This window comes from Ascaphus truei, chromosome 9 (assembly GCF_040206685.1).
Source record: "Ascaphus truei isolate aAscTru1 chromosome 9, aAscTru1.hap1, whole genome shotgun sequence".
In the NCBI taxonomy this organism is placed as follows: Eukaryota; Metazoa; Chordata; class Amphibia; order Anura; family Ascaphidae; genus Ascaphus; species Ascaphus truei.
This window is the reverse complement of record NC_134491.1, coordinates 32,361,951-32,388,763: the sequence shown is the minus strand read 5'-3', so window position 1 is coordinate 32,388,763 and position 26,813 is coordinate 32,361,951. Positions and strand designations below refer to the sequence as shown.

The 26,813-nt window shown below is 43.5% G+C and overlaps 1 protein-coding gene across 5 annotated transcripts in view; it reads right to left on the bottom strand.

The window, feature by feature from the left end:
- MAPKBP1 (mitogen-activated protein kinase binding protein 1) overlaps window positions 1–26,813 on the bottom strand; it is a 99,441-nt gene that overhangs the window by 31,670 nt on the left and 40,958 nt on the right. For all 5 annotated transcript variants that reach the window (XM_075614313.1, XM_075614314.1, XM_075614312.1 and 2 more), the window contains exons 3-4: window positions 16,132–16,223; window positions 1,742–1,804 (exon numbers count right to left, since the gene is read on the bottom strand). In XM_075614313.1, coding sequence (XP_075470428.1) covers window positions 1,742–1,804; window positions 16,132–16,223 — 155 coding nt within the window. The remainder of the gene's footprint in view (window positions 1–1,741; window positions 1,805–16,131; window positions 16,224–26,813) is intronic.

Below are 26,813 nucleotides of genomic sequence, written 5' to 3'. Positions count from 1 at the left end.
TGTTGAAAGGCAGGGGTGCAGACCTGTGTAAGACATGTAAATGTGCTCACAAGTGATGGTCTTTATTGGCTATATGCCAACGGTGGAGGTTTTTCGTACACACACGTCGAGTTGGAAAGACATCAATATGAGGCAGAAGTGGTTGGTTAGAAAGGGAATGCAGAATCTAAGATTACTATTTGATGGTAAGCAGATTTCTAAAGCAAGGATATGGGGTTAAATAGTTATCACATGGAAATGGAACCAAAAATTAATTGAAAAAGGACGGTGCCAGGAGGAGGCAAGTTTAGAGTTTGTTTTTAAGTAATCGATTTTGGTGCCGTGCAAATTGTATGTATTATGATTACATATCAATGTTGGTTGTGGTCTAAATTAAATAATAATAATATATATATTTTTTTAAATGTGCAGATTTACTTGTGTGAGCCTTTTCTTTTTAATCTCCACTTTAGTTAATGTGTGTTCACATCACAACCTGGTACTTAGGAATATGCAAAGCTCAACTGACAGCTTTCTTGTGCTGCAAAGGGTGATCCATTAATATCAGCCAAGTTAGTGATGGAACGGCCGCAACGTCATTAGAGTATTGTGAGGCCGGCGCACAATGAGGCCCGTTAGGTAATCCCCACTTCTCAACTAATCTTCCTCATCAACACATCCATCCTATCACACCAGTGATTCTCAATCAGGGTCTCGTCATCTTGGGGTGCTACTCTGAGCCAGGTGGGTTGTTCAACTCTTCTCTGCAACCTCACTTTGCTACAGTAGCCGTGCTCCAAGTTTGTAAATAAATGTGTAACATAATATATATTGAAGTAGTGGTACTCGTTACCCTAAATAACAGAGCTCTTCAACTAGGGTCCGTGGGGACATTCAAGTCTTGATGTGGCCCATGGACTTTGTCGCTGGTTATGTCATACCAGTTGCTTAAGCTTATGTCTGGAAACCTTTTCTGATCTGGCCCCTTTGGAAAACTAGTTGAAGAGCCCTGCTCTTGTACCGTCAAACTAAACCACTGATGAACAGGAGAAAATGGTTATATTATATTATATAACATTGGTATGTGTTTTTTGTTTTTAACAGATGAAAGGAGCATGATGCAAAATGAAGAGGAGGAAATCGGACATGCAAGTGAACCAATCTGTTAATGTCACAAGGAGCCCTGGCGAGGTCACAGGGTAAGAATGTGCCAGTCTCATTTTCAGACTAATAATCTTATGCTGCTTACAGCGGAGAGCCATGTGCGAGAAGCATTCCCTTCATTTCTCATGTCCCAGACACTTTGGTCCTTATTTAGAACTTCTTTTAGACTCATCGCTTGGGAGGAAACAGAAGACTCCTCAGTGAGGTCCATTCTTGGCGATGGGGTTCCATTAATAGAGCTGCATCTCCGGGAAGGAGACGGCGCAAAATAGCAGGACCAGTTACAATGAACAAAATACGGTCTAACGACCGGTCTGTGTATAAATACCCTGCATTAACCCTTTAGTGACAGAGGGCCTTAAACTCCCCCACTGGCAATGGAGTTAAAAGTCTAAAGGTCATCCAGAGACAACATTGTAGACCCTCTCTCAGGATGGTCAGTCTGGCTGGGTAGCTTTTGCTGGAAGCAAGTTGCAAAGCAGAAACAATAAAAAGGGACAAAAAGCCGTCCGCTTGCAAAGCAAGATAAAGGTGTCAAAGGAGAGATGCCACGGCCACGAGATGTTTATGTAAGGCTGTCTGCGTGGATTCGCCTCACCTGGAGCTGTTCAGGATGTGGTGCTGTTTGTTTTTCCTGGGATTCAACAAGACGACGACGCACCTAGAGAGAAAAACAAGGAGGTTAGATAGGACACGCACAGAAAGTTTCCACCTCAACCAAACCCTCATCCGGAAGAAACCAAGATCTGACGGTCACAGGCAAAAGCAATCACAATTAAAGCAGCAATACCGCCTAAACAAAATAAATGTATTTATAAAAACCGCATTAAAAACAGGGGGGCCTCAGGAACTGAAGCCGTTTATTTTTTGGTCTGGAGACCCCCCTGGTTACCAAGACGCTTACCAGTTTAGTTACTTTTTGGGTATTTAAAACAGCCACCCCAATGGGAAGCTGCAACGTAACATGCCCTGCCCGATGACGTTGGTGCTCCCTAGTGGCCTGTGAGATTTGGCGGCCAATTGGATTTTCCTGGTAGGAGCAGAAATACCAGCAGCAGAAGGCCCAAAGAGCAGCAGGAGCCCACTCATTTGGTCACAACGAGTCTTTGTGCTTCTTCCTAGAGATGTGCAATGTGGTCTCCATAGATTCAGCAATTATTTGCAAACATCCCATGTACTACAGCAGCAATAACTTTATTCAGTTTTTATATAATCCACATAACCAGACGTTGCATTACTGAATTTCAGCTACAGTGCCGCAAAAAAACAACAACAAAAACACACCAGTATCTTCAATGAACGTTACCAAAAACTCACAAGATTTGCATGCAACATGTACTTTTATACACCAGTAAAAAAAATAAAAGTTATATTCTGATAAATGCATTTTTAGTCTTATTGGCTCGAAAATCAAATACTTTAGAAACTTTGAGCTACACTTATCGAGTTAATGAATGACGACTTTATAATGAGGGAGGGTGGAGGGAGAGACCTACACTATAACCCATGTCACAGCTATTAATTTACTGGTCCTGCACTGCCCCCCACCCAAAAAAAAAAGCCTAAATACAGGTTTTAACCTTTTACAGCTGCAGATTAAATAGTGAGCAGCCTCTGGGATTAGGCATTATGCCGCTGTGAGAGACCCACTATCAGATTGTTGTGACCTTGTAAAATCAGCTCTTTAAATTCCAAATTCCAGTGCCGATTATACACAGCAAGGCCATGTGGAGGAACAGATGCCAAGCGCCTGGGGCTCGCCTGGCTGTGTCAGGCTCTGTCAGTATCAGATCTACACACTGGACGGACACAAAAAAAAAAATAAAGAATACATTTAAACCGTATTGCTCCCTTAAAGAAAAAACAAAAACAAAACAAAAAGCAGAAGCTGAAGCGCTGCACATGACAAACTCCCCCCCACCCCCTCCCCCCCCCCCCCCCACCCCCACATGTCAGGGCTCTCCAACCCGTTATGGTCCCTTTTGGAGAACCATTTCAAATAGCATTTTTTTCCGAATGGGACTCAACGCGCTTCACAATTACAGTATAGTGCGCACATAGGAATGTTACAGACACCGTCCCGTTGAGTTTACAAGCTGTGTTTTTGGTGCGAGACATGGAGATAAAGTGACGTGCCCACGGTCACGGGCAGCACACACCGGGAATTAAACCAGGTTCCCCGGATTCAAACTCTGAGTGTGTACCCAATGCCAGTGGCTTTCCTCACTGAGAAAGTCACTTTCCTCACTGTCACTCAACATGTAATGTCATTTTAGACACTTAAAGACTAGAAAACTAGATTACAACATTTTGCAAGCATTTGCAAAACCATCTGTACCATATACACTTACATTAGATTAATTTACAGGAGAGTTTAAGGGTGACAAAATTGTACTTTGTTCCTGCTAATGTTATACTATTTGCTTAAGTAGTGGAGTCCAAGGGACACATTTGGCCCTGCGAACCGCCAGCTCAACAGCCTGTCCCACGTTCTCTCCCACAAACATCTATAGAGAAACCACCATGTAGGCAAGGACGCAACGGCCAATTATTCCCATAGCTCACACAGTTTAGTGTCATACAGACTTCGGAAAACTATTCTGTCATCTCCAAGGAAGGGAAGCGTTGGGTGGATGAAAGTACAGTATATATAGTAGGATCAGGCAGTGCATCATTTTCAGAGGCAGGTTCATACTGCTTCGCCCAAATATGAATTGCTGCTTTAGATGCAGCAGGACCAAACTTCATGATAGTAACATGTGTCCAACTAGGTTGAATCTACAATACTGATGATTATAGATATTAGAGAGAGATAGAGATAGAGAGATATTAGAGAGAGCGATATTAGAGCGAGAGAGATATTAGAGAGATATTAGAGAGATATTAGAGAGAGAGATATTAGAGAGATATAGAGAGATAGAGATATATAGAGAGATAGAGATATATAGAGAGATAGAGATATATAGAGAGATAGAGATATATAGAGATAGATATTTTTTATTTTAAGGCATTTTTAGATTCATACTTGAAAGTTTAAAACCACGTATTTCAGCTCATTTTGAAAAATTATTGCAAATGAATGCCGGGAATATCCACGTTTAGTTTGGTGTTTCACACTCATCCTGCCGCCTTCTTCCTAGTTGGTTCCCGGACAGTGGTTGGGCATCAATCTGATCCGGTTATTAACCGAATTTGTGAAACAAAGCAACCACTTTTCCCCATCAGACGCTCACCCCTCCCATCTCTGCCATGAATGTACAGAACAGTTATCAAATGAAGCACCAAAAAAAAAAAAAAAAGACAAAATGACCATGACTTGAAATCCGTTAAACGTTGTGCATGATGGCATGCTGGGACCCTTATGTGACTTAACATGTTTTTACCATTTCTAGGGGTGGACAATGAACTGCAGATGTGATCAGAACAGCGGAGATCTGGGGCGAATCGCAACCATGTGACTGCTACGCAATGGTTATCAAACGGCACAGGCCTTCCAGAACTGACATGGTGACATAGCACTGCAGTGAGCTCACTCTGGTCATGTGTGGGCCTACACTTCAGTGCACTAAACACTCTGATTTGGGTGTCTGTGTATACACACACACACACTTGCAGGAGCATACGATTCCTCCATTACCCGGGACCGGGAAATCGCACCTCATCAGAACCCAAAGGTAGTCCTTGCACAGCTGTGAATTTGTGTATGTCTGTGTGCACCGGGACATGGCTGATGGCATAACTGCTAAATTCCTGCTCAGAGGGTATATGGAAAACATATGTTTGTTATACAGACAGCAAACTGCAGTAAAATCCCTCCCTCCATCACAAAGGGCTCCTTCTCTACAGCTGGAGGTTGAACAGTTAAAATTAAATTAAAGCTGCATTGTTGGTTTATGTGCTCAGTGTAAAATAGCCAGTCTTCCATATAATGAAACCTACAATACTGAAATAAAGCCAGCTCAGAAATCCAACTCCAATTTTATTTTTCCAGAACTGGATTTTCGCCAGGAGAGGGACTTATGCGCGTGTACGTGTGCGCACTAGAGGGTACGTAAGCGTGTGTGTACACTCATGTACGTGTGTGGCAAGAGCGTTTAAAGGAATCATACAATATGCAACAAATCTTCCCATTTTTGTCACGGAGATCTGACTAACACCGGGATTGCAATCACAAGGCAGAACGCAGGAGGAGTTAAATAAAACCAGGTTTATTTCGACCAAAGCCAACAGGGAGCAACACAGAACACAGTCCCAATTCACCAGAAAACAAGGGACCCCAAGCTAACTAGGTGTTGGGTGCTGCCGGAGCAAGCTTTACCATGATCCGTCCGTCTCAGGATATCCCAGTCACTTTGGTCCCCCACCTCAGGTCACAGTTTCTATTTCCAGTTGGTCTCTTGACGGAGACTAGCCACGACTGACTGTGGCACTGTTCGGCATCGGCTCACATAGAACCCCGTCCACCATCTGAAAGCATGGAAAACCGGTGCCCACCAACCAGCGAAGAGATGGTCTTCGCTGAGCCAAATCAGAGGCCAAGGGCTAGTCCTGGATGGACCAATCAGGACTGGGGGCTGGAACCCAGTGCTGTAGGATAGTCCCAAGGAGTAGGGCCTAGGGGAGAGGGAAATGTGAACTACCCCAAAAGGGAACAAGCCGAAGGGGCTTGGACAGCAGCATCGCTCCCCCGGTCTCCGCTCCATACCTTCTGCAGGTCCAGACTCCTTACTGCCAAGGAGAGGTCAATACTTCAGCAGGTGGGCGCATCCTAACTGAACTCCCCTTTGTCTCAACACTGCACCTTGCCCAAGACAACAGATCACCCCTGGATTCATTGTATGCTAGCCTCGCCGAATTACAGGGTTACAAAAAAATACACAGGGAATCACAAACAAAATAAATTGTTCCTGGAGATGGCTAACAGAGGGAACACCTTGACAGTTCTGGCAGTCATTTTGTCTGTAGGAAGATGGCCATTCTGACCGGTAACATCGGTCACCATCTTTACGGGTTGGGACAACCAGCTGGCTTAACCATTCATGTGCTGTACCAGGCTGCCCCACCGTCAATCATAGCGCCCAGCACTTTTCTGATGTCAGACAGGACAACATGGACTCAGGTTTTGCTGCACAAGCTTCGAAATGCAGCCGACACAAAGCAAAGGAAAATAATTCGCATGTATAATAAAAACATTTTATATATAGCACCAAGAGTTTGCTCAGCACTGTACATAGAATGTTGCATGCAGAATGAGCCCCACAGCTTACAATGTAAAGCACAGAGAGATAGTGACCGGGCACTGGGATTTCAACACTGCAATTTCTTCAAAAGCAGGTTTTTAAACCACAAAGCTATTCCTTCAGCCCATGTGACGGTGGGCCATTACCCAGAATCCTCATCTGTACTGCAAGATCTGTGACGTGATAAAGCAAATGTACACTTGGAGAGGAAGGGGGGGGGGGGGGAACAAAACAAAAACAAAAAACGGGGAGGTTTGAGAGCTCTGTATACTATGAAGAACTCTGGAGTTTGTGATCTCTTTTAGGGAATAAACATCAAACTCCAATTAGATCAATAAAATGAGACCTATTTAGTAAGATCTTGGCATCTCCCTTAAAGGAGCAAAAGAGTTTCCCTTCACTGCCTCGCTTCCCTGGATTCTATGCACGAGACACCATCTTAAAGCGTAAGAGTTAGATTACAATGGCACCAATTACTTTGATAAGACTGGATGAAGCTCAGACCCCTCCACTGCCACGGATTTCTAGCGAGTCTCACGGACTGTCGGCATCACCAATCTCATGACTTTTAATAGTCTCACTAATAGAAGTCAGCATTTTTCTGTTAAAATGTAACGTCTTCCAGTCCCCTCCTAAATTTTTTTTAAAAAAAACAATCCTGTCACTGATGTGGGTCACTAGAGGTTGACATTTCTATGAACGCCACGGGAAGGATGAAAATAAATATAAGATGGGAGATAAAAAATAACCCAGCACAGTATTCTGTAAGAAAAGGTTTGCGTCGACATTCAGACTGGGGGAAGATCCATTGTATAAATCTTCCTGAAGAATTAGATGGGAAAATTGCCAGAGGGAACTTGTTAGGACACGACTACGTACAAGGACATGCAGAAGGAAGTAGTGGAGCAATACACGCAGAGAAACACTATTTAACCCCACTATTCAACCAATGAAAGAGTTAACAGTGTGGAGCAGATGTTTGGCCTGCAGAGGGTTTAGCTGCCTCTGCTCTGACACACACAGTAATCTTTGACTGTAGCTCCAAGGGCCTGGAACGCAATCCAGCCAACTGAACACTACACACGATCAGCATTAACTCCCCCTGTCCCAACAGCCTCCTTGTGTCAGCATAACACGTGTATTTATAACTCCTCTTTAAATGTAACACTAAATCTATATAGCTCGCACTTCTCATTTAATTGACACCAGATTCTGTAGTAAAAAATGAAAGATCAGATTTTCTTCACACGTGTATGCATGCAACATGCAACACACACACGTTAGTATTTTGTCTGCGTCCTAGTTGTTTTTCCGTCTGTCAGCACAGAATAGATTTCCTGTCTCCATCGGTTGAAGCATAGAATATTCAGGTCAACAACGTTCTGATCAGAATGTTCAACATTTCAGCTTCCGTGGGTATAAATTGGATTTAATTAGAAGGACTGGAAACCCAATCGTATATAAAATATATACACGTGTATATATATATTATAGGCTGACTTACACAATACATATAAAAACCCTACAAGGGGCGTGTGTATGCAGAATGGAACACACTTTCAGCATTTTATATAAACAGCTTCCAAAAAGATCCCACGCCTGGAGTGTAAATGCTGGTTACACCCACCTCCGCTTTACACCCGGTCCTTTTATTGCACGTGGCATCCGTGGCCGTGGCAGGCTGTGATGTCCGATAGATTTCTGGGCAATGAAAGGAGCCTGAAGTCGGCCCAGACGTTTGGTTAAGAACACAGAGGTAATGGGGAAACCCTCCAAGGCCGAGGGTGAACCAACAGGAGTAGAATGTTTAATAAAACTAAAAACGTATCAAACTAAAGCCTTTATAATAAATAATAATATTTAAAGATACATTTTCTTTTTTTTTTAACACACATTTCATGTTTTGAATAGTTTACAAACTTTACCAAATGTCTTTCGGTGATGCGACTTGGCAGTCTTTAGAGTGACGCGTACATTGCTACTTTTGCTTTTTTTGCAAAGTATTTACGATGCTATTACTGAATCAAACCGATTGAAGAAACCAATTGGCTTGAAATCCGTGTTGCTAGAAAACTGCGCTTTTTTTTGCGAGAAGTTAGAAAAACTGTTCCTTTAAGAGCTATTGAATCATTCTATAGAAGACAGACACAGAATTAATTTTTTTACAGTGAACTTCCCTTCCAGCACAACTAAATGCCACAGATTATAGCCGCCCACTAGCAATATAGGCCTACATTTAAAAATGAAAGTAATTCGAAAAATAAAAACTAAAGTTAACACTGACTGGCAAGATGGCCAGTCAGTGTAAAATACTCTGTTCCTTTAAGAATAACACAGATTTCAGCATCAAAAACTAACATGTTTCTATACAGATGGGTGCAAGTTGAACAGACTTTGTAAATCTGTAGCAGTAACATTCTTATTGCAGGTCGGTGTCCATCTGTGAAGCCGTTAAGGCAAATTAAGATTACACTGCAGGAACCAAGGACTATTGCTAGGGGTTAATCTAAAGGGTTAAAGCAGAAACAGGTGAAATCTTATATTTTTCTTTTATACAATCAGTTCCGTAGTATTAGATAGTGACTTTTCTGCGTTATGTTTTTATTCAACACAATGCCATTTTTAATTACTTTTAAAGCATCCTTTGATTTCTATAGCAGCTTTTAACCCACCTCCCAAGCAGTGCAAGATCTTTGCAACACTTTCCCATTTTGGATAATTTGCTGCACATGTTCCCAGCAGTTTGAGCTGCAAACTGTCACAATATATGTTGTTACCTTAGTAATATAAAGATACATTGTAGCTGCTGCGTTACACTGACTGAAGCAGCCATTATGGTAGGCACACTCAGAATTTTCACAGATTTATAACAGGAGCACCAACTGATTGCCACATTGGGTAAGAATATAGAATTCTACATTGTGACATCTTTACATATACATAAATTAAAAAAAAATATTTAAAGTTGGAAAGTGGAACTGCTGCTTTAACATGGAATACACGTCACTTTTCTAGCCATGTAAGGCTTACAGAAGCAAACTGCTCATCTGTAGTTCACATAGGGTTAAGGTACAAGAACGGTTCCTGGCACTTGCTACCTCACAGCTCCATGTAATTTCATTACTGTTTTGATGTGCCAGGACCCCTAACCTTACACTCAGCACATGGGAATGCGTTTCCTTCCCCTCTACGTTGTAGCTTTCGTCCAAAACAAAAACTGGCGTTTGTACGGCTGTAAAAATAAATAACGAACGACCCCATAGAGAGAGAAAACAAATGACATTGTGTTATTTGCACGAGAGCGACAGCTTGTTTGGGAGGGGGAGAGGGGGATTATTCCAGCCGCTCGGAAACCAACAAACTTTATGGTGCTAGATTGGGCCTGGTTTCCTCTGGAGTTGAAAAGCAGACGTATTTGTTGCACCCCAAGTAACGGGGTAAACAAGGTAGTTACCCAGTGCTCCTGGTTCCAAAGAAAGCCTGCAAGTAATCCAGTGTGAGATAAATCAGGGCAACTTGGTTTTATTCTGCCATGAAACACGACGTTTCAGCCTCGATTGGCTTTTTTCAAGGGAAGTGGCATCTTCTTGAAATGCTACTTCACATGAAAAAGGCCATTAGAAAGACTGAATAAATGTCACCTGCTCAAACAAACCCCGTAGTGCCCCGATTTATCTCTCACACTGGATTCCCCTGGAGTGGGCCACTCCTGGGCTAGTGTCAGTCCCATGTGCTAAATACAATCGGAGAGTGTATACTACAGGAAACCTAAGAACGTACATTTACAGATTGAGGTTGATTAAAGAACCACAGTTTATAATAAAAAAGGAGGAAGGAACGCAGGAATCCGGCACTAAAGGAATCAACAACTTCAAGAAAAATAATGTTATTTAAATGAATGTCTAGATAAAATCACCCGGCACTCTAGTGAAAGTGCAATTTAAAAAAAAAAAGTGATATGTGATAATTAGATAATATGGTGATAATTAGATAATATGGTGATAATTAGATAATATGGTGATAATCAGATAATAGAGGCTTCCTGCATCAGCTGCTGCTGCGCTCACAGCGGCTGGCGAGTGACGTCATTGTCTGTGACGTCTCCTGAAGCGTCTGCACCGTCGCTGGGGAACGCGGAAGTGAAGCACCCGCCAGCCGCTGTGAGCGCAGCAGCAGCTGATGCAGGAAGCCTCCATCCTACACCCACGATCGGTTTTCCGGTATCCACGAGGGCGGACTTCGTACCATGTATTTCTCTGTGGGGGCTACATGCGAGTGGTCATTTGTATCTTCATTTTAACTTGCAAATACAGTGTTACTCCCTACACCAAGTCCGTTCCCTCTGTGTTTACCTTATTGCTCCACACGTCCATCTGAACCACGGAGGTGGCCAGAGGACTGATACAACTGTCAAGTTCTACCTTCTCACCACCAAGAGGTACCCAAGAGGGGCACAAACGCTGTGTTAATTACTGGAAAGTGAGTGTACAACTATAAGGTGTTATATTCTATTACCCAGCACACATCAATACGTTGTTGCACTATATATTTCTATTTTTTTTTCCCCACCTAACGGTTCCTGAGCTCAACACATCTTTCAACAAACTTAAATGAATGTCCCCACAAAGCCAAACTATGGTAGATAATCAGAGGGCAACAGAGGAAAAAACCCTTAAACGACAAGCAAAATCCCATATAAGAATCACCATTCCCAAAAACGGCAGTGAAGAGCACAGTTCAGTTTATAAAGCAGTTCCATGAAATACAGGACATTATATCCTATATACACTAAGCATATGACCCCTTAGTGTGGGGCCATAAGACCCTTTCCAGCTCCAGAACACACCTTATGGCCCACAATAAGGTGTATTATAGCAGGGGCAGCCAACACAAGTCCTCAAGAGCTAGATAGGTGTTCAGGATATCCCTGCTTCAGCACAGGTGGCTCAATGCTGTGCTGAAGCAGGGCTAACCTGTAAACCTGACCTATCTAGCTTGAGGACGCTAACGCTGCTTAGGAAATACTGGTCTGTTTTCAGATGGATCTGCTGAAGAAGAAAAAAAAAAACCAGAGATACACAATTTTAAATTCTGCACGAAGCTTTAACATCTAATAGCCTAAGTGACCCCCTTCAGTTTAGTGAATAGGATTATATGGATGTATTTATTTTAGTGACTGGATTACACTGTGCTGTGACGGCTCTCGTTTCTCATGCAGGAGAACGCTGTATTCTGTACATTGGATTTTTAATGAGATGCAGCTGAAAGACGACTTCATATGAGAAGCATTTTCTCATCAACTACATTTCAGATCAGCACAGAAATGTTTAGTATAGGTTGCATGCAGGAGGGGGGCCACGGGGGGAGGGAGAGGACAAATGAAGGGTGACCGTTAAACAAAATAGTCCTTTGGTGCATGGAGTATATCCCCATCACACTGATTTTGGAGCCACACTTGAAAACGAGAGGTAAAACATTTTATAAACGGACAAAACTTCACATAATGGTTCATCATTGACTGAGCCATCTGTGCTGAAGCAGGGATACCCTAAAAACCTGACCTGTTGGTGGCCCTGGAGGACCCCTGAGCCATTTGTTGCCGCTCTACTAGAATGGTTGTTTGACCCCCTTGAGTGGCAGAGGATGGTCTGGCTTAATTCCCTCACTGGCCTCCAGCTCCAGGCAGATAACCTCCACGGACAGAGGAACAGCCTCTTCATTTCTGGACTCCAGCCGAGGTAGAGAATATGTGGAAGACAAGTGTGTGTTCCTCTGGTGCAGAGCCCTGACTGAAGCCAACGTCAAAATGCCCCGACAATATGGCCCTGAAAATAAACCTCCTTCCTTGCCCTCTCCTATCTAACTCGGGGTTAAGTACCCCCTTGCACGTTCAGCCCCTCTGATACTCAAGGAGGTTATAGCAGCATTGCAGTGTGTATTTATACAGTGACTTCCAAATTCAAAACATATACAGGTTTACTGCAGACGCCTCTCCAGCCAAGGAAGGCTGAGGGCAAAGGGGCATCAGGATTCCCTCCGAGGTGGCAGCGTGAACGCGCAAGAAGCAGAATTGTAAAGAGTGATGGGAAAAACAGCTACAAATATGAGATATTACAATGCAGAGTATTGCAAATATTTAAAAGGTTAAATAATCAATGTACACTGAAACATTAATAATACTGTACTAGGGGAATTGCTGCAATTTTTTTTATGGCCAGTCTCGCCCTACACTGGTAATGCCCCAGGGACAATAGATAGAAATAGTCAGCATACATGGGCCCAGCCCACCTACTTCTCCCCATTTCTTCCTCTCCTAGGGCCCAAATAATCTGTTAGAGATTCAGTGCATGCTAGCCTCCATGTTCTAATGGCCTTCTCCTATATTGTGGGGACCTTGTGTGTACGCCTTGGATTATTTCAGTTTGATCCCTGGCGTTAAACACTGTGGCAGGCAACTTCCTTCCTGGCGCTATTTGCCAAGTCAGACATACCAGGGGCTTGGAGCACATTATGCGGGGAATAACTACTGGCTAATAGGTAGAGCTTCTTTGCTGGCTGCCATTTTAGCCTCCCTTAAAATTCTCCCTCTGGTGTATGATCAGTTTGCTGAGCCAGTGGCAAACACTCCAAATTTGACTATAAAACCATGAGTAGCAGCATTATGAAGCTGGTATTAGAGTGACAATGGTGGTGAAAGGAGAGCAGAATTTAAGCAGAGGCGTTTTGGAAGTGGGGACTGTCACGAGCGACCAGGACTAACACGACGGATCAATTCGCCAGACGGAGTTTATAAAATGAATTTAATGGAAAAATAAATATCCACAGCAACATACTTACAACTGGGACACTGGGGTACCCTGTAAACCTAGGTGCAGAGACCTTCCTAAAGAGATGTACCCAGTTTTTCCTCCTGCAGCGTCCGCTGCAGCTTGTCCCAGTTGCCTCAAAGCTGCTTCCCAAGCTTCTTAAGAATTCTCTTCCATAACTAAAACAGGGATGATCGTATCTCCTCTGGCTAGGAGTCTCCCTTCCCCCAAGTGTTTGTAATATAACCCATACCTTAATTGGTGGCGGGTGGAGGGGGAGAGAGAATGCAAGTACAAACCTATTTACATGCAAAAAGTTACTTTGAAAGATCAGACCATTTGGCCACATTCTAGCTGAAAACAAAAATTAACCCCTGGTCCCCAAAGTGCTGGAATCACACACCACAGACAGGCTTGACCTTAATTACAAGCAGTCACATTTACCCCGACAGTCACAGAGGGCGCACGTGGTCCATTAGGTAGTCAAGAGGCTCATCTGTGGTCATTTGGAGTTTAGGTCTGTCACAGAAGACCAGTACTTTTACACCGAAACCACTGGGATCACTAGCACCAGACGGGACAAAGTTGTTGAATAAAATGGGGTTTATTCTGGCACGCCAGCAGACAAAACAAGATACAATAGCAACTGGGGGCCCGGGGAGTAGACTCTAGCCTCGCTAGGTGCAGGGGCCTGCTTCAAGAAGGCTTGCCCTGTCCGCTTCTCGTCCAGGATAGAGGGCTGATCACACAGCAGAGCTCCAGACATGTATCTCCAGCTGGTCACTATAAAGATCCAAACTCGTTTACAGAATGTCTCTCAATCTGTTTTTCAGATAGTCCTCTGAGGGAATCTTCACACTCCTTCCCAGAGTGTCTCTCAGTTGCTCTCTGAAGGTAGATCTCAATTCTCTGACCAGCAGCAGCCCTTATGTAGCCCTCTATCCGTTACATGGGAGGGGGTGCTGGACAATCAGAGCATGGATTAGATTGGTGCCACAAAGGCCAGAGGGCGTGCTAAGAACCCATCCCCATCCCTGATTGTTTACTCTCTCACTCACCAAATGTCTAACACCTCCACGCTCCCAACCATTGTTTCAATACACATCTGCAGGAACCTCGGCTGGTTAAATTACAGTCCCCTCCAGAGAGATGACAGTAACAATGGAATATCTAATTTGCTTTCTTGCAGGGCTGACACCCAAAGCACATTTACAGAACAATGTTGATTCAGTAAACTGTGGGATTGCATTTACAGGGAATAACCAATACAGGCTTTGAAATACATTCTTACAGACCTGGAAATACATTTACACATTCCTTGTTCTTCCCCAGATATTAAAGTACATTTGGTCAAAATAAGCCTTACATAGGTGGCCAAGTTCCATAGATTTAGGGGTAGCTAGCTGGGCTTCATCCCAGTTTTGTGATGCCAGCTAGCCCTACCTTCACAAGGTTGTCTACACTGCTGTAGAAAGAGCTACAAAACTTGCAATATATTCAAGGAACATTTTCCAAAAAGTTAATGGCAAAAAGAAGAAAAGGATATAGAAGACCTGTCTTGTTAGAACACGGTCCATGTTGCATCACATGCATGGGCGGAAGGAAAAGATCATGTTACCTTGAGCAAAGCCCTTTATCTCCCCAGGCCTCAACGTTTGGAAGAAAGCTCACTGGGGCAGGACGCATGGAATCTGAAAAATGCTATGTACAGCGCTGTGTATATTGGCAGCATTACATAAGAAAAAAAGATATTAAAATGCCATCGAGGAACAAGTAATTTCCTTTCCAAGGAAAGCCATGTTTGATTTGGGCAAAATGAGCAAGAACACTTTAGCCCAATGTCCCGCCTCCTTTGTAGTGTACTGTAGAGCCCTCTGGACACAGATTCTCTTGCCTTACCCTTTTATTTGCAATAGTAGATCTTTTGACTTTCAAAGCAGCTGCCAGCCTGAAGGCGGGGGACTGCTCTCAAAGGATTGTGGGTAATTAGAGGGTTGGGTAAAACCCTGTAATTAAAAGATAAAATAAAGAAAAACCACAGGCTGCAGAGTCCCCGTTTTGACCCGAAAGTCAACTAGAGAGAGAAATGAAGCTAGTTTTTGGCCCTTGGCCTAGAAAAACCCAGAACACCTGCTTAGAGAACGCAAACATGGACACCAGAATCGGAATCTAGGCTATAAAAGACTACATCTTTTATCTCTAAAAAGGTGACTTTGTACATTACACTTCCTTTTTATACAGTATAGGTCTTTGAAAATTGGTTTAATTCTAGCTTGTTGATGTTAATGTATTATATACTTTCATGTAGCATTTTGATGACTTTAGAAAGTTGTGCAACGTGAACGGTTCAGTTTTGTTTACTTCTGTTTATAAAAGGCATATGACAGGAGCCCTTTGGGCTCAAGCCCTTCTGGGAAAGAAAGGGTTAAAGAAACGCATGTAGGTTGGTCTAGACGACGAGACCATTAATGGAATTCTAGTTTAAGTTAATAGGGTTAGCGTTATCTTCTTTACGAGATAAGCAGATGTCTCGCTAAGGCTTCCTTGGCGTTTCACGATTTACGAAATCCTGTGCCATGCACACGTACAGCGATAGAAGTTGAACAAATCCTAATTGATCCATTATAATTAATTAGAACCAGGGCCTCTGGTTAAAACAAATTAAACAGGTGTGCCCGCAATAAAAAAAAAAAGTCAGTTGAACTCCACCATGCACGGTGAATGAAACCTTCTAAAGAGCAGATGTCACAGCCGAGTGGAAAGGGCGATATTAATCTAACCCAGATGTAATTCAGAGCGCACCATGTACAAACATTCTATGCATGCACCCCCTGGCAGAACAGAGCATTTTAACTGGTCATCACAACTCAGATTTACAAAAAGGTGGCTCATGCCCCGTCACACCATAGTACCAAGTTTTTTATAACAGTGGGTTGACTCACCCAGCTGGATATGCAACAAGTCCAGTCTTCGGATCACAGGATAGACCTCTTGCAGCAGACACCGTGATACCGAGGACCTTCTCCAACGTCACCTATTGGGGATAAAAAGAAGAGTTTACTTTACCCCGTAACATGTACATTCTGTAAAATCATCTGTTACGGAGTCTGTAATCATATGCATTTATGTTGGGAGTGGTGGGGAGAAGATAAATATCAATACCATCAACTATAAAACTATTCTTTATAAACCACATAACATGTATATGCTGCATAGGATTGGTGCAATATTGCCCAATATTGTGTTTAATAAATGAAATTGGTTGCGTACAACAAAAAGTATGCAAGTGCCCGTCGCCATCCATTGGATCCAGTATTTGAGTGCACCTGGACCTGCGATATTTAAGGTAATTTAAGCACCTGACAAGACAAACAAGCGCACTCCGGAGTCACACCGTGCAACTGATGGGTATGTTTATGACAGCCAAAGCATCAATGTTAAAAACACTGAATGAGCCCCAAAGGCCGTTTGGCATTCTGCCAATGAGAAAATACTGGACTTGTTTATACACATTACTGTATGTTTTTGTGAAGCTCCCTCTGGAAATCAGTTCAATACATTTTGTAAACAGTCTGACTACACCCAGTGGTGATCCCATTTTATTGTAAATTGTCTAGTTTGAGAGAGAGAAAAAAAAAAAGGAGGTTAAGCCCCTAAATTCCATATTCCCACAATTACACACAGTATGTGCATTGCAATATAATGAATCAGTTCTGTAGTATTAAATACCTACCTTTTTTTTATTTTAAAATCAAACTCTTCATGCCATTTTTAATAAGTTAAAGAAGCAGTCCAAACAACTTTTAAAAATAATTTTTTTTTATAAAATTTAAATATATATATTATTTCCCTTTAATATGTGCATCAATACAATCCATAGAAATTATAATTAGCCAAGTTGCTAAACGATTGGCGAAGATTCGGCTCGGGGGGTTTACTAAATGGCTGCCAGTGCAGCAGAAGAGGACCAAAGATGCAAAGTTCTGTGGGGAAGATCATGTGATCAGGCAGTCACTAGATATAATTGTTGCACTGCTAGAGCGGGGGGGGGGGGAGGGAGGCGTTTGCACAGGCCCCGCGCTCTTCCCCTCAGCATTTAAATTTAATGCCGGGGGAAATCGCACGAGGCCTCTGCAATCTCTCCTACCTAGTCTTCGACAACGCTATGGCAACGTGTGGGGCCACGTGGCCCTGCGGCATAATTTGACTTCAAAGACAAGGAGGGGGGCACGAGCCGGTGAGGAGAGCAGGCAGGGGTGCGCAGGGGAAAAAGTTTGAGCACCTCTGTGCTAGAGAGGGGGCAGCGCTCAAAAAAGGGGTGTGCCAGAGCCGGTTTCAGAAGAGGAAGGGGATGTAACTTTGTAAATAGTTGCACAGTAGAGGAGGTTGAACAAAAGACATGCGCCCATCAAGTTCAACCTATGCTAAATTTAGACAGATAAGTTATCCTGTATACGCACTTACAGTATATTGATCCAGAGGAAGGCAAACAAAAAACCCCAGCAAAAGTCAACCACTGACTTTACACCTGCTGAACAGGTTTCTGAAGGTCTCTCTGCGATATCATCCTGGATGGCCCTCCACGGACTTAAAAACTTAACATGGCAAAAACAGAGCTCCTCATACTTCCTCTCAAACCTGGCCCTACCACCTCCATCCACATTACTGTTGTAAGTTCTGTCATACACCCAGTAGCACAAGCACGCTGCCTAGGGGGTCACACTCTACTCTCACATTCAAAACATATCTAAAACCTGTCGCTTTTTCCGCAATATTACAAAGACATGCCCTTTCCTCTACTGCTAAAACTCTTACACAGGCCCTCATTCTCTCCTGTCTCTATTACTGTAACCTCCTGCTTTCCGGCCTTCCTGCCTCTCACCTGTCTCCCCTACAATCTATCATTAACGCTGCTGCCAGAATCACTCTACTCTTTCCTAAATCTGTGTCAGCGTCTCCTCTGCTAAAATCACTCTCCTAGCTTCCTATCAAATCCCACATCTCACACTCCATTCTTCTCCTCACTTTTAAAGCTTTACACTCTTCTGCTCCTCCTTACATCTCAGCCCTAATTTCTCGCTATGCACCATCTCGACTCTTGCGTTCCGCTCAAGGATGTCTTCTCTCCACCCCCTTTGTATCTAAAGCCCTCTCCCGCCTTAAACCTCTCACTGACTGCCCCACCCCTCTGGAATGCCCTTCCTTTCAATATCACACTAGCACCCTCTCTATCCACCTTTAAGACCAACCTGCTTAATGAAGCATATTTGCTGATACGATACCTCATACATAAACCTCGGCCCCTTGCAGAAGCTCTTCGGAGCAGGGGCTCCTTTTCCTAAATGTTACTTTTATGTCTGAAGCCTTCTTCCCATTGTGTTATTTGTTATTTATGATTGTCACGTGTATTACTGCTGTGACGTGCTATGTACATTAATGGCGCTATATAAATAAAGACATACATTTCTATGTTTATATTTGGAAGATAGCATTTGGGGGAAGCCAAACAGGGTCCACAACTAAAAGTATGGGTTATACGCAACTCTTGAACAATAATTAGAAGCCAATGAGTTGGCCACAGTTCCCCAATTAAAAACGTTGGTTGACAATGCCTGGCAAAGTCCTCCAGAACTGAACAACATTAACAAGCTTCTTAAATGACTCAAAAGTAATTACGGCGTTAATGGCTTGTTTGAACTCCATCTTTGGCTAAAGAGCTAGAAGCATTAAAATCAAGGCATAAGAAAGGGGGAGTGTGGTATTGAGTGGAAGGAGAGAGGGAGGGGGTTGCTGATTTATGGAGCTCCTAATCTAGGTCATGTCCATTAGCTGCAGTGTGCATTCAATGCATGACCAAGTCTGTGTGGTCACGTGCCTCTTTCTGGGTTAAGCCTTTACTACACAACAGCTTTCCAAAGAATGCCAACGGTGTGTTTGTGGAGCAATTGGGGATGACGACGATATGTTGATCACAGGCAAAAGGCGCCTAACAATGTAGAGGTTAATAATATGCTGCTGGCTCATCAAAATAAATTTTAAAGATCTTCCTCTCCACGGGGTCCTGCAGAGAAGAGGGGGGGGGCAACAGAGATAGAGTCCTCCCTGAGGATCTAAGCCCTCCACAGAGCTGGGGGATCGTGGCAGAGTCCCCCAGGGTGGTCAAACATTTGCCTCCTGCGAGTGGGGGCAACGTGGGGGCTCCGATTGGGGTCTGGACAGACCGGGTGCCACGACAAGATGGCTGCCGTGTCCCTGTGAGCGAAGGATGTGTGGAGGAGCGGAGAGGCAGATTGCCAGAGTGATAAGCCCACCTCGGGGGAGAGATCGGGCAGAGTTCAGTCAAGCCCGGGGATCCCCGTGGAGGCGCACAGGCTTAAAGATACAGCTATAAGAGGAAAGGGATGTAAGGAGTCTAAGTCAGTGCCTGTTCCTTTAATTGAGGATTAAAGACACTTCCATATCCTCAGCTGATGTGGGGCCAACTTCACAAGGGCCCCAAATTTAAAGCAACAGTGTCACTCATAAATTATTGATCTTTGACTCTCTGAAACTCTGAAACTAATATCCCACAAACAATATTGGCACTGGAGGTGACCTGCTGGGGATGCAGGGGGGGGACGGGGACGGATGCGCTCCGCTGAACAGACCCAAAATAAATTGCATAAGTTAAAGAACTACAAAAAGCAAAACAATAAGCCGTACAAGCGCATGGAGTCCGCCACCTATTGAGGGCATGTGGAGAGGGGGCACGGATACCATGCAGGTTCGTGCAGGCATGACCTGAGGCTGCTTTGCTCCCAGGGGACCCAAGTGAGTGTCTCATTGCAATGAGAAACTTAAAGCAAACCCAAAATCTAAAGCTACACTAGAGATATAACCAGCGCCCACAATCATGCCGCCTCCTCCAAAAAAATAAAATAAAAGGAAGAGGACCGTCTCAGACATCTTTAAAAATAAACACGCAATCGCACGGGTACAACAGGGCGACGACCCCGCAGCTGCACAACCAGAAATCAGACCAAGAAGACCTTGGCCCAAGAATTTCCACGAAAAAGGACATACAGCAATTACAGTATATACGAACTTGACAAGTGCTTTCCAAGATGAAATCCAAAAAGTTGTGAAAGAGCTGAAAGGAGATGTTGCAAGACAATGAGCGTACCAATGATGTGGAAACACACATGGTGGAGGCAGCAGCCGCACAAGAGGATCTCTCCTGGGAACTGCTTCGCGTTAAGAAGGTTGAGGAGTTAACGGTGCAACAAGAAGATCAAGAAACAGGTCACGTAGAAATAACCTATGTTTGCGAGGAATACCAGAAACAGTCATAGATCTGGCAGATTATGTGACCCGACTCTTCCTCGTATTGTGCCCGGACACCCCTCAACAGCGTCTACTCCTTGATAGGGTGCACAGAACCATACGTCCAAGACAGCTCAATCCTGATGTCCCGCGAGATATAATACTCAAACTACATTATTTTTTATGTCAAAGAAGCCATCATGACAGCAGCCAGAAGCAGAGAAGCAATAGAAATGGAGAAGCAGAATCCAAATTTTTACAGATCCATCGCCAGCAACACTACAGAGACGCAGAAACCACAAGGCAGTCGCGGAAACCTTGCGCAGGTGAAGTATAAATGGGGTTTTCCTTTCCATCTTATTGTGCTCAAAAATGGTCAACATGCCATAAAAGAAATGGCAGAGGCACACAAGCTGATGGAGAAACTGGATATCAAGGCTACAAAATTTCAGCGACCCTCCGACGAAATTGAGGAAGAGGGAATGAAGCAAGTGCCCTGGTCAACAATAGACCCAAGAAATAAAACCCCAAGATCGGATGCTCGTCCAAAACAAGCAGGACTTTGAGGTTGCCGTGATGAATATGATCATCACGCTGGATGTATCAACAGATTTAACTACCGGAAATGATCTTGAACATTGCTCAAGATGTAGGAGACATGTAGATACAAAGACTGCTGCAAGGTTAAGCAGGTTTACAGTTAAACCTGCAAAATAGTATAATGCTTAATAGTCTATACCTGGAATGTTGGGTAGATATGAAACTAGTTGGTGCAGATTGTGGAAACGCAGCAAGCATACAGCATACTAAAAATAAACAACGTAGATCTGCACCATAGATATACAAGTTAATAAGATTGTATGTTGGGTGGGCCCCCTGGGTAGCACGAGCATGATGTTACTGTGTTGCGCGCGAGCCTCCCCTATTTTGTTCCAATTTATATAGCTCGTTATTATATAAATATATGCTACTGCCGCTGGACCACAGAGATGGTGCCAGAAGACCCAAGCCCCCGTGGATTTTCAGGTTCCCCTTGGGTGGCTAATGTTTGTTATATTTCTTGTTATGTGTTCTGTTTTGTCCCCCCTGTGTTCCATCACTCTATCCACTATGACGTATATCTCAGCATCTGCTCAGATGACTGCTCGCGCTCCAGGGATCCTCTCCACTCCAACACTAGGGCAAGGTACCAGGGTTCAGCTGTCTTCAATACCAATGACACTTTACATTTTTACCTGAATCATATCTAAAAACAGACTATGGCAGCGTTAAAACTCATCTCCCACAACGTAAAGGGCTTCAACAGCCCGAATAAACGTAAACTTGCCATCACTGCCTACAAAAATACATTTAATTTTTTTTTTTAAAAGGGAAGACGCTGATGTGCTATTCCTCCAGGAGACACATATCAGCAGGACCTCATGCCCAAAATTTTTCCACAAACACTACACTCAGATATTCCTATCGTCAGCATCCACCAAAAAAAGGGGGAGAAGCAATTATATTAAACTCGCAGATATCCTTTCAGCTGGAGACACTTAAGGATAAGCAGGGCAGGTTTCTCTGCCTAGTAGGTATGCTGGCGGGAGTACAAGTTACTTTAATCAATATCTACACCCCAAACGTGTCGCCGTCCTCCTCCTACGAAAATATATTTAACATAATAAGCAAGGTGGCGAAGGGTATCATCATCTTAGGCGGAGATTTTAAAACAGTTACGGACAGCGGACGAAATAGATCGGGACCCGCACAATTGGGGACAAGTCAACAAAATTCCGCAGAAATTAAAATCATTAGAGATTTTATGAGGGAACCAACTAGTCTATGTTTGGAGATCACTTAACCCTCTCAAAAGCGACTATACTTTCTATTCAGCCGCTCACAATACATATTCACGAACTGACTTTTTCCTAATAGATGCAAGACTTCTCACAAAAGTGCAGGCAAACATTGACAGTATTACGTGGTCAGACCATGCAATGATCAATATCATACCGAGGCTGTATCCTGCAGGGGGTCCTAGAAAATGGAGATTGAACGAATCACTGCCTGTGCACCAGAATTAGTGACAGAAATTGGGGGAGAACTTCGATTTTTTTTTGATACCAAACTACACAGATGACCTACCATTCACTATATGGGAGGCACATAAAGCCTTTATTAGGGGCACCTTTATCAAGATTGCCTCGTTCAGAAAGAAAGCCCGCTTGAAACACGAGCTAGATTGGGCAACTAAGCTCTCTGAGCTATAGGCGGCAGCACCGCAGGTGATGGCTAAGATTATCCAGACCCAAGGGGAGCTAAACTTCTGTTTTTAACCGAAAGGCATAACAGTCTTTACGCAGGACCTCTCAAAAATATTATGGAAGAGGCAATAAGGCCCACACTATGCTTGCCAGGCGTCTCAAAAACATATCTACGGCGTAAAATATACAGGCACTACGCCTAGCTGATGGAACATTGACCCAAGACCCACAGCAGATAATGCAACAGTTCCACAGCTTCTACCAAAAATTATGATGGGAAAAAGGTGGACTACCTGGTAAATGATGCAAACAAAAGCCACAAGTATCTAGAGGCCTGCCAATTGCCCAAACTTAAGCCGCACCACAGAACAGAGCTTAATGAGCCAATTTCCACAAAAGTGGTGATCGAGACCATAAAGGAGCTGAAAGCATCAAAAGCCCCAGGCCCGGACAGCTTTTCCGGGGTCTACTATAAGAAATTCACGAATATTCTTACCCCATACTTAGTGACAATGTTCAATACATTTCTAAAGGGTGAACCAGTCCCTCAGACGATGAGTACAGCTAACATTGTATTAATATATAAAAAAAGAAAAAGACCCCACAAATTGCACCAGCTATCGCCCTATTTCACTCAAACACGGATATAAAAAATATATGCAAAAATTGTAGCAAACCGCTTACAAAAATATATTAACTACCTGGTCCACCACGATCAAGTGGGGTTTATTCCAGCTAGCCATGCTCCAGACAATATTCGGAGGACTCTTAATACATACAGCTGAAACAGAAACGATCCCCTGTATGCTACTCTCACTGGATGCGGAGAAAGCCTTCGATAGGCTGGACTGGCGATATCTGATGGTTGATGGAAATGGGTTTCACGGTAGCCTTTTAGGCGTATACAGACCTTATAATCAAGCCCCATGTGCCCAGATTAGAAATGCAGGGCTCCTCTCTGACTTAATACCCATAACAAATGGTACCAGGCAGGGATGCCCCCTTTCTCCCCTCCTGTTTGCGCTCTCCATTGAACCCTTGGCGGCCACCTTGAGACTGGACCCCCAACGTGAGACTGGACCCCCAACGTGTCAGGTATGCGGGAGGGAAAAACCGAACATAAAGTGGCGTTATTCGCAGACGACATACTAAATGACGATTACCAGACCACTCACTACTCTCCCCAACCTTTTTCAGGCACTTGGTCGATTCGGAAAAATATCCGGCTTCAAAATAAATCAGCCAAAATCACTAGCTCCAAGTATCAATCAGTCCCATGACCTGATTAAGCTTCTGAATATTAATTTTGATTTTACATGGCGCACAAACTATATACCATACCTAGGGGTAAATCTTACAAAATCCGTGCAGACAATCTAGAAGTATAACTATCCTCAACAAATTTGTAAGCTCAAGAACGATTTAGAAGAATGGGATAGATATTGTATCTCCTGGATAGGCAGGATTACGGCAGGCAAAATGACTCTCCTTCCCAGGATAATGTACCTTATTAGGACTCTTCCAGTCTGAGTCCTAGAGAAAGATATTTCCAGTTTACAGTGCAATATTGCTAGGTTCATATGGTCAGGGAAAAGGTCCAGAATCCTAAATACAATACAACAAAGGCCCTCATAGCTAGGGGGGTTAGCGGTACCCGATCTCCAAAAAATATTTTCAGGCCTCACAGCCGAGCCAGATACTCCTTTGGAACTCAGAGGGGTACGAGAGCATGGGTTTATATATAGAGAATCATATCTGTTCCCCTGCAGATCTAGACACACTGCTTTGGCTGGACAGCTCAGATAGACCACCAGGAGGAATAGCAAACCCAATGATTAAGCACTCACTGTCACTTTGGGATCAGCTTAAATTTAAGTACAGATTTATGAGCAAAAACTCTAGTATGATCCCACTTTTCAATAATTCCCAATTCATGCCGAAGATGGACCAAGGCAGGTTTACAGCCTGGAAAAGGAGGTGGCATAACTAGGATCAAACACATGATATTGGATAAAAATAAAAAAATGAAGGATTTCCCGGAGCTTCAAGAGAAGGCTGATTTACGGCCTGGAGAGGTGTTCGATATCTCCAACTAAAACATTTTATCACAACAAAGCACTCATCTCCGGCTGTTGAAACATATTTTGAAATGCTATATACCTCAAGATATTTGGGCAGGGGTTTAATCTCAACCATTTATAAGCTTCTGCTAGATGTGGATTTTACTATAAAGACTGCCTATATGCAGCGATGGAAAGAGGAGATGGGGAGGAAGTCCTGGAGGTCAAAGTATGGTCTGATATGTGAGGCGGCAGCTTCCAGTTCCATATGCACAACCATAAAAGAAAACGCGTATAAGATGCTGTGTCGCTGATACCTTACACCAACAAGACTACATGCTATCTACAACAGTATATCCCCCTTATGCTTCCGAGGCTGTGGGCAGAGAGGATCCCTCTTATATATTTGGTGGTCTTGTCCAGTTTTGACCCCCCTATGGCGGCAAATATTTGACCTCATCAACTCCCTAGGAGACACACAGATGGTCCCTGACCCATGGCTAGCCCTATTGGGCAGACCCCCTCCCAACATTCCCAGGCACAGATATAAATTAATGCTACATATCTTGCTGGCCGCTAGATGTTCCATAGCTACGTGTTGGAATAAGCAGACTAGCCCGGGATTAATATCAGTCATGGCATACCATGGAAAATGGAGCGTATTACGGCATATCCAAGAGAGAAATCCCATCAATTTGCTCGGGTGTGGGAACCATGGTTGTCACAGGAGGGTGGTTTGGGCCTGGACCCAGAGTTAGCAATGATGTAAAAATTGTTTGGATGCTTCAGAATCATCTAAACCGAGAGGAGATTTAAGAGATAGGGCGAGACGCTGAGATGTAATTCTGTGAATACTGTGATAATTTCCCCTCCCCCCATGATACTTGCTGTGTTTTATCCGTTATGGTTGCCCTCACCCCCCCCCCAAACCCCTTCTGACGTATGCGATTTTTATACAACACGTCAAATATGTATGCCAAGTAAGGTGCGCTACCTAGGTGATCGAATGCCGATGTACTGTAATGTGTAACAATTTCCCCTACCCTTTTTCCCTTATGTACCCCAATTTTATAATAAAAAAAAAATACTTTTTAAAAGACAAAGTGTACATGTTAACAGCAGAAAAGGACTCTCCATTTGATATGAAAAGCCAACACTCCATACAATTCTTTCCCCTATTAATCACCTCACTTGTCTTTTCATTTTCTGAGACAAAAGGGACCGTTTTTGAGGAGCCTCTTAACATTTGCTGGTTACAAGTAGTTTATTGAAAAATTTAATAGTTCAGCCCAAATATTAACTTCGGCATTACTGAACAACTTATTTAAAAAGTTCAATACCCTTGCTAGACCTCAAGAGAAACCCAGAAGGTATTGCATGGTGGATTGGGCCATGCTTTTGAGATCTGCCTTTTGTTCACAATATAAAGGGCATTTAAATAACATTTTCTTTAGGTTTGTGTTGCCAACATCAGCTCATTCACTCGATTGTGAATCCATTGTACAGTATGTTGTTGCTAGGTTGGAATGGGGTTTTCATGCCTTTAAAAGTGCATCTGTCTCACAAACCATTTCTGCGAGGTTTGGGAGTCTTCTGCTCTCCTGCTTCCCCATTTGATGCAGAAACATGAGAATAAGGCCGCGCGTATAGTGCCCGCGATGGGACGGGTGACGTCACCCGTCGCCGCTAGCAAAAGTTATATTTCGCTTTGCGGCGGCGGCGCGGGCTTACTGGCATTTGATTGGTTCAGGGGCTGTCACATGAGGGCCTTGGAAAATCAAATATTGCCAGCTTCCAAAATGCTGATTATGCCTGATTTCCACCCCATTAAGTCCTACAGAGAGTTTCAACTGTGCAGTTACAACGCGGCATGTCTTTCTTTTGCTTCAATAGCACATAGTTACTTGTTGGTATATATGATCTCTAGATCAGAGTTAACCAAGTCAATGGTCACCAACAGTTCAGGATATCCCTGCTTCAGCACAGGTGGCTCAATCAATGATTGAGCCACCTGTG